Source organism: Sinocyclocheilus anshuiensis, unplaced genomic scaffold (assembly GCF_001515605.1).
Source record: "Sinocyclocheilus anshuiensis isolate Anshui unplaced genomic scaffold, SAMN03320099.WGS_v1.1 scaffold1351, whole genome shotgun sequence".
In the NCBI taxonomy this organism is placed as follows: Eukaryota; Metazoa; Chordata; class Actinopteri; order Cypriniformes; family Cyprinidae; genus Sinocyclocheilus; species Sinocyclocheilus anshuiensis.
This window is the reverse complement of record NW_015537982.1, coordinates 264042-272823: the sequence shown is the minus strand read 5'-3', so window position 1 is coordinate 272823 and position 8782 is coordinate 264042. Positions and strand designations below refer to the sequence as shown.

The 8782-nt window shown below is 38.6% G+C and overlaps 1 protein-coding gene across 1 annotated transcript in view; it reads left to right on the top strand.

Moving 5' to 3' along the window:
• The first annotated feature begins 4458 nt into the window (after positions 1 to 4458).
• LOC107673920 (transcription factor COE1-like) overlaps positions 4459 to 8782 on the top strand; it is a 43964-nt gene continuing 39640 nt past the window's right edge. The window contains exons 1-3 of the mRNA XM_016467749.1: positions 4459 to 4526; positions 6649 to 6730; positions 8495 to 8636. Of these exons, the coding sequence (XP_016323235.1) occupies positions 4459 to 4526; positions 6649 to 6730; positions 8495 to 8636 (292 nt within the window). The remainder of the gene's footprint in view (positions 4527 to 6648; positions 6731 to 8494; positions 8637 to 8782) is intronic.

Below are 8782 nucleotides of genomic sequence, written 5' to 3'. Positions count from 1 at the left end.
ATCTGCGCCGCCGCGCGCTCAATCCACTCAGCATGCTTTGTTTATGAGCTCGCGCACACCAGCTATACAGGCGTTAATACTGAAAGTTGTGTGATGCTGAACTATGAGTTTCTAATGGTGTTTGTATTTGCACTATTCTAAACATTAATATTTTATATTACAACAGAATGCTGTCTCAGTGGCCTTACACATGATTTCAAATCTATTTTTTCAAACTTTATGATTTAAATGGGGATGATTGTACTGAGAATAACTTTCATCTTTTCTTCAACTGAATACTGTTTCCGTGCTGTTTTGATGTATTTTAAAGAGTTGGCAGTCAAAATTAAAACTGCTGGATGATAGATATTCTTCATTCTTTATGACAAATAAGATAATGTGAATTACAGAATGTACAATGTTTTTCAAATGTATAAATTGCGGTGTACAGCGTTTATTATGAGGGGGTAGAATCCACAGCTCAGTACTCACTCAATACTCATGAGTACTTTTAGATAGGCTACTCTTTTACTCTTACTCAAGTCGTTTTTTGGACAAGTACTTTTCCTCTACTCACACTACATTTTTTGGAAGGTAATGGTACTTTTACTTGAGTATATTTTTCCAGTACTCTTTCCACCACTCACTATGATACATCAAAGTAGATTTTTTTTTAATGTTTAGCTAGTAATGGATGTCTTAGACTTATACTGACAACTAGTGGCATGTATGCAGCATAATGCAAATGCAATGCCACATGATGCCATTGAAGAAACGCATGATTCAGTCAGGGATGACTCATTTATTCCACTAATGAAAGTGTAAAATAAGAGGAGGGTTAACGATATAAAGCGGTTGGTCACGTGGTCTCAAAAATGTGGTCTCAACCCACTTAATGTAAAATAAGGAATTAGATTTTTTTTTAAATGCATAAACAGTAATATTGTAAATTATTATTACAATCTAAATAATTGTTTTCTATTTTAAAATATTTTATTATGTAATTTACTCCTATGATGGCAAAGCTGAATTTTCAGACACTAATAGTCTTCAGTGTCACATAATCCTTCAGAAATCATTCTAATATGCTGATTTGTTGCCCAAGAAACATTTCTTATTATTATCAATGTTGTGGAAACCTTGATCCATTTTTTTGGATTCTTTAACAGGTTCTTTAATAGTTTTATTTTTATTTTTTATTTTCTATTCATCAAGAACCGTGAAAAATTATATTAAACAGCATTTATATTGAAATGGAAAACATTTGTAACAATATATATATATATATATATATATATATATATATATATATATATAAATATATATTAAATACTAATGTCTTTAGTTCAGTTGATGAAAAATTACTGTGCACCTTTAATATACAACATGACAGATTAGAGGTTTTTAATAAATGAATACATTCTGTGCATCAAAACAGTCCACACAAGCTCAGCTAAATAGGACTAAAAATAAATAATGCTTTCACTCTGAGGAAACATTTGTAGACAATTGACGACACAGAGTGTGAATTCTTCTGCTCTCATGTTATGATAAGAGAATTCTCTTTGCTCGCTCGCCGTTTCTTCTTTCTCTCTCTTTCTTTCTGAAATAGTTCTTCGGTTGCATTTGGCACCAAACTCGCAGGCCAGTGCAGAAATCAAGCCATAATAAATGGAGGGAAAAATAAGACATCTGAAAGACCAGCTAAGCAAGCCGGTGATATTTCTTTTTTTTTTTTGCCTGGGACAGATCTTTTGGAGATGTGTATTGTAAGCAATTTTAGAGCTGTCAGCACAACATGCCTACTGGTCTCAGCTTGCCTGAAGGCGGAAAGAGGGTAAGGTTAGACTTGTTGTAGCTGTCGGCTTGTTCTACTTGCGTTATTATTATTTTATTTGCAGTATCTGGTCTTGAAGGAATTATGAGCATATTAGAGACTGTTCAGGAGAGAGGCTAACCGATGCACATGGCTATTTTCAAAGCATGAGTAATATGTTTTTCTAAAGGGGGCTAAGAGAGAGAGAGAGAGAGCGAATGACAAACAGAGGCTGAAACAGACAGCGAGTTACAGGGTCGCCTGGCTTTAACACTGCCCCTCAGAAGATTAGCCTATCACTCGTCAACATGGTGTTGCCTTACTCAATTAGCCACAACTCAAACTCTGTGTTTTAAACAACTGCAACATTCCTATCATGCCCACACAGTAGAGGTAATGGAGAGCTGCCTTGAGAGGACATCTGCCCCTGCTCCCATTAAGACAGCCCATGCTGCTGTCTCAACAAGGCATTCTGGGAGACAGGAATGAAGATAAGATGGTGTAAGGTGAGGAGAGAGCGGATGAAGAAAGATATCATGCCATACCGAATGGCACTTTGAGTGTTGCTCCATGGCAAGAACTGGCATCGGCTGTGTCTCCCAGAAATGGACACATTTATATTCTCTTTCTCTCGCTCTCCCCCCTCACACTCTTATGGTCTGCGTTAGCCTTCATAAAATATTCATGTTGGTTGTGCTCAGTGCCATAATTGCCATCTCAGCCTCTGAATAATTGATGGCTGGTGCCGTTGACTTGGTCTCATTTACTGAGAGTGTGGGTAATACCATACTCGCACATGCCACATGCTCTTATGCCATGCTGCCGCAGTTAGTGCTGACTCCAGATCAGCCGCTTTCTCTGTACGCTGCTATTATTCATCTGAAACCACCCTCACAGCTACAGTCAAATACATTTAAATCAATAGCGCTAGTGACTTAGGCTACAAGTATCACTGCAAACACGGGAGGAAGGGGGGGCAATTTGATTTCGTTTGATGTGCTTTTAGGAGCGACTCGAACTCAATGAGGGGCTGCAGAGACTTTCCCAAACACTCATCCGTTTATTAAAGTGCATTTTCTGTGATCGTTGCATTTTGAGTGGGTGTCTGATTGTAAAGTGCGCTTTCCTGTGTGGATGTTTTATGTTTAATTTGACGTCTAGCGAAACAGGCTTCATTTTTTGTGAATCATTCCTTGGCTGAGATTTGATGAGAATAACACAAGCGGCTTAATGGCTAAGTGTCCACGTAAGGCGAGCCTGCAGGAGAGTTAATTAACTGGCCAGAGCTGAGGGGACAGATGTGACCCCTAGACAGACTGAGGTCAAAGGTCAATTTGTTGAGGATTACATTAACCCTGCTTACACTAACCCCATCGCCCCTCGGTTGCTGCTTTAATTTATTGCTCTCCTTCTTTTTCACCCTGACATTCACTCTTCACAGCTTGATAACTGGGTAAGCTCCAATCACCCATTAGTGCACTGCAAAGTGAACTTCATTGGGTATTTTATGATCTATGTTCAGTCTGAGGGGCACTGCAAAATGCACAGGGAACAGTACATTATCAGTACATCAACACACAGGAAGCGTAGGGAGAAGTCACTGTACACCATCTGAATATCACAAAAAAGTTTGGTAAAAAATAAACACAATGAAAAAGTTGAATTCTTCACAGCTGCCTGTATAAAGCACACAAGATGTGACCGTCACAATGTCATCATCATAGCCATGGGTCAAAAAACAATTTTCAACATGGATAAGAAATTATTCTTGAGAAGCAATTTAGCATATCAGAATGATTTCTGAAGGATCATGAGACACTGAAGACAGGAGTAATGGCTGCTGAAAATTCAGCATTTGCAATCACAGAAATAAACCATATTTTAAAATATATTATGACAGAAAACAATTAATTTAAATTGTAATAATATTTCACAATATTACTGTTTTTACTGTATTTTCAATCAAATAATGCAGCCATGGTCAGTCCTTTTTTAAAAACACGATATCCGAAATTTTGAACTGTAGCATATAAGTATATCTGCGTGACTCATTTGTCTTATGTGTTTGATGACATTGCAGCATTTTCAAATGGTGCATTTTCTCAAGTGAAGTGAACTTATATAGATATAGCCAGCTCAGTGTGTAGGGAGCAATGAACACTGCATAGGATCCCTGTGAATCAGAGCACAGCTATACTCTCTCATTCTTCCACGCCATCATCTGTACTCTTTCCATCTCAGTTACAGTTTCATTAGCAGCCGGTTTGATGTGTCTAAAAGTACAATGTAAGAGTTATTAAGCAGAGCAGTACGTATGACAGGCCAGTCTCTGTGCTCTGACTTAAACTCATCCTACCCATCAGACACTTGGAGTGTTGCCCTCTTACTCACGCTGACTGTGGTAATGGCCCTCTCTAATTGAAGTGCTCTTAGCCGCGCCATTTGCAACGTACCGTCCAATCTCTTCTAAAAGCATAAGGTCCCTGTCCGAAGTGTCCTATGGAGGGGACAGTGCACACTTTATTAAACATTACACGTGTGATTACATGTCCCATCCCTGTTTGGCAGGCATCAGAGTACTCTCGCTATTGCTAATGGAGCTACGGGGTCAACAGAGTCAAACTATATCCACATTGCACATGTGGATGAGGGCTCTAAAAACTATGAGTGAGTGTTTATGTGAACGTGGTGTGCGGCTAGGAGACCAGAAGGACAAATTCATAGAGTTGAGGTAAAGAAAGACAAAGGATGTCTTCCTAAAGGGAGGGCACCCAGGGTTTTACAGGGGGTTTAGGAGGACTATGAGAGCGTGATGTCAGCGATGGGGTTAAGCCCAGACTTATCTCCACACAAAGCAGGAAAGAGAGTAAGAGAAGGGAAGCGAAAGCGTGGATGAATAAGGGACAGGTCAGAAGCGCTCAGACAGGGTCAGTGACAGGAGGGAATCAGTGGGGAAGAAAACTGCGGCTTAGAGCTCTTAAATGATATTATAGACGAGGCCTGTAGCACTAATCTGTTTACCCAAACAACACAGTGGATAACACACACACAAACATGTTTTTATCAATGCACACACACACTGAGCTGCAAAATGCAAGATGATATCATATATATATATATATATAGACAGTATATGATGATATGATATATATATCATGTACAGTGTGTGTGTGTGTGTGCGTGCATGTGTGTGTGCGTGCATGTGTGTGTGTGTGTGTGTGTGTGTGTAAGATATATTTATACAGTATATGTCACATACAGTGCACATACTGTGTGCATTTCCATCTGACATGCTACTAGGCTCAAAGGCATGAGAAGGGGATGAATGGATTGACGCACATGGATGTGAAATGGTGTAGATGTTTGAGGGGCGACGCAAACAGTAGATTAAAGAGCAAAGGATGAGACCTGGACCGCTTATCCTAGAGGGATCACATCCAGCACACACAGACTATGCATCTTACATTCCTTCAGCACTAACAAGCCAGCTGCTCACACACACACATATACACATTTGTTTTCCTATCATGGTGGTAGGGACTTTCCATGGACTTCTATTGTTTTTATAATAAGCTACTACAGACTAGCCTTAAACCAAACTAAACCTTTACCCCAAAAGAACTAAACTTTATGAATTAAAAAAATGCAATATTCATGAATCACTTTAACCTTTGAAGACAGCCCTGTGTGTCTATGTACAAATGTATGTATCTCTCTAAAAAAATTTAAAATTGTAAAAATTATATGAATACATTTTTTTTATTTAAAAAATGCAAAAAGTTTTTTTGTTTTGGCAAGACTGTAAGTTTGGTTTAGAAACATTATAAATGTCTTCACTGTCACTCTTGATCAATTTACTGCATCATTGCTGAATAAAAGTACTAATTTTAACAGTAGTGTGTATAAAAAACAATAGTAGTCTATGGTTTGTGCCCTTTTGACAGCTCAGTAAAAGTATGCTGAGTGTTAGATGATTAGATTCATAGACATTGTCTCCTTTAAGATTCCAACAGTTGCAACCCAAACTGTGATCACCAGGCTACTGAGTGTTAATGCATTTGTGTGAGTAGTGACAGACAGCAAATATAATAGTTGATAAATGCTGCAGACAGACGTGGATTCTCAACTATACCAGTGCAGTGAACCGGAAAACCATGAATGAAGAAAAAAGAGAGAAACCCCGCTGTGCTAATTAATATTGTAGATTTCAGACCACAGAGAAGGAGGGAGAACACACTGAATCACAGCCATACAAAATCTGACACTGGATTCAACATTAAAAACACTGTTCTTAAAATGCATAAATAATAAACACTTACAAATCATTTGACACGCATTATTAATTTGATTGATCAATGGCACAGTAATATTCACAACATTGGATGTTCTCCTGGGAAGATGAGTACAGTGAGTAGATTTATACATCTCTGAGTAATAGTTGATAAGGATTCTCATCTACTATGGTTCCTTTATTAGGAAATCTCAATCTATTTGTGACTTATGTGAGTCTAGATGCTCTTTGCATGACCTCGACAACACAATTCTCTCTTGATCTTTCTCCTGCTTTCTTCTCCTTTACTCAGCTGACAGACCTCTTTCTGGGTTCTTGACAGATGGTCTGCTATTCATTTCTAATACCAGTGTGTTACTCATTGCGTGCGTGTGAATAAACGTGTAGCTGTGACCTTATGAATGCACAGAATAGGTAGATTCAGTAGGTTAACGACAAATATTAGATCTAATGCAGTCAATGTCAATACCACACAACACTAAATTCTTTACCTCAATCTCACACCACAGTCTTGAACAAAACAGCTTTACCTCATATATTCTCTTATTCTGTGTTTTTCAAGGTTTTTCCTGAAATTCTTCCTCAAATGCAACCAGAACTGCCTAAAGAATGCAGGGAACCCAAGAGACATGCGGCGATTTCAGGTAGGACCACACTCAGTCAGCTCACACTTCTATACTAAAGTGGTAAAATTGCAATTTTAACCATATATATTAGTGGATAAGCTGCACTTGCGTTGCTTGCTGCATGGAATGGTAACACTATAAAAAATGTCCATTAATAACATTAAAATCATTATTATATTAATAATGCTCAGCAAATGAGTAGTTAATTAACATTTAAATAGTTTGAAATTACATGAAATGTAATATATTTTAGGGATATCAATCGATTAACCTTTTTAATTGAATTAATTACCGTTAAATACAGTGAATCCCTTTTATCAATATCTGAAATATTTTCAATATTTAGGTGATATTAAATATATATAAAGGTTTTTTTTGTGTGTGCACAGTGAAACACAGTGATCAAAATTGGAGAATAGTAACCACTGTAGCACGAAATTAATTTACAACTAAAGATTACAACAAAACATTTGGAGGGTTACAGCTGTCAGAAATTAGTAGGAATTGTAGAGGCCCTTGCTTTGAATGACTTCAGCACATCTGCAGCTGCAGGACATCACTAGTTTCTCACACTGTGCTGGTGTGATCTTGGTCCACTCTTCTTTCAGTCTCTTCCATAGCTCGGTGACTGTAGTGGGTTTCTTAGCCATAACTTTGTTGCCAATGATTTTCCAGAGTTTTTCAGTTGGGTTTAGATCAGGACTCTGGGCCGGCCATTTCGGTATTTCAATGTTTTCAGCTTCAAAGAACTGCTTTACCCGTTTTGCAGTGTGACGGGAACATTTTCTTGCATGAAAATTGCAGGCTGATTTGGAGATGCTTGCAGGGAAGGTACTGCATGTTGTTGAAGGAGGTTCTGATAAACATCTGCATTCACCCTGCCATGTATCTGTATAAGAGGCCCAACTCCTGCTGCACATAACATGCTGCAACCATGACACTTCCTCCTCCACCTTTCACTAACTTCATTTACGCACTCGGGGTTCAGTCTTTCCCCAGTTTGACTCCGAACATAACGTTTCCCATCTGACCCAAATAAATTAAACTTTCTCTCATCACTAAAGTGAACTTTGGACCAATTCTCCTCTGTCCACTCAACATGCTCCTAGCCTTTTTATTCTTTCTGATGATGAGAGGCTTGGTCACTGCAGAGTGTACTTTCAGTCCGACTCCTCTTAAATGTGCCGAAACAGACTCCTGTTAGGTTAACTTCAAGCAGGACTAAGCAGTGACCTTGAAATTGAGGAAATTGTAGGTTGTTCTCTAATTTTAATCTCCACCATATATATATATATATATATATATATATATATGGCCCTTATACAATCCAATGTATTTCACTAAAAAAGTATGAATGGTTAATACGGATGTAAAGAAGAGGGAGAAAAAGAAAGCTTTGAGCGAATGAAGTGGTTGCCCAGAACAGGGATAATGTAAGCAGTGTTTGGCAAGTCTCATCAAGCCTCTTCCTCTCTTGAGATTGAGAGACCTCTCAAAGCCTGAGAGCCATTTAAATCAAGAGGCTCCTCAGTTGCTGTGGGACACCTCTAGTCTACATCTTCAGCTCGGTGAGAGCTGTTAGCTGCTGTCATTGTTCCAGGCTCTCTGGTGAAATGTGCCTGTTCGTCAATTTATCAGTCAGCAGTTACTTACGAGCATACCGTGTGTATGTGCTGCTCCAACACTTCAGCTGTTTGTTTGAGCTACGTATTAATTTGTTTACAAGAACAGAGTATGTCTTTGCAGGTCAAGTGAAGTGCAGTTATCATTTGTCTCTTGCAGGTGGTGGTGTCCACGACGGTCAGCGTGGACGGACACGTCCTGGCTGTGTCTGATAACATGTTTGTACACAATAACTCTAAACATGGACGCAGAGCTCGCAGGCTGGACCCGTCTGAAGGCACTCCGTCATACCTGGAACATGGTGAGTGTACATACTATATCTGTTTACATGCATTTTGTCAAGAAATAAAGAACACACGTTTGCCATATCAATATACACAAACTCTTCATATCAAATTGTTTCGTAGTGACAGAAAGAATGAGACAAATGGGAGAAACCGACAGCAG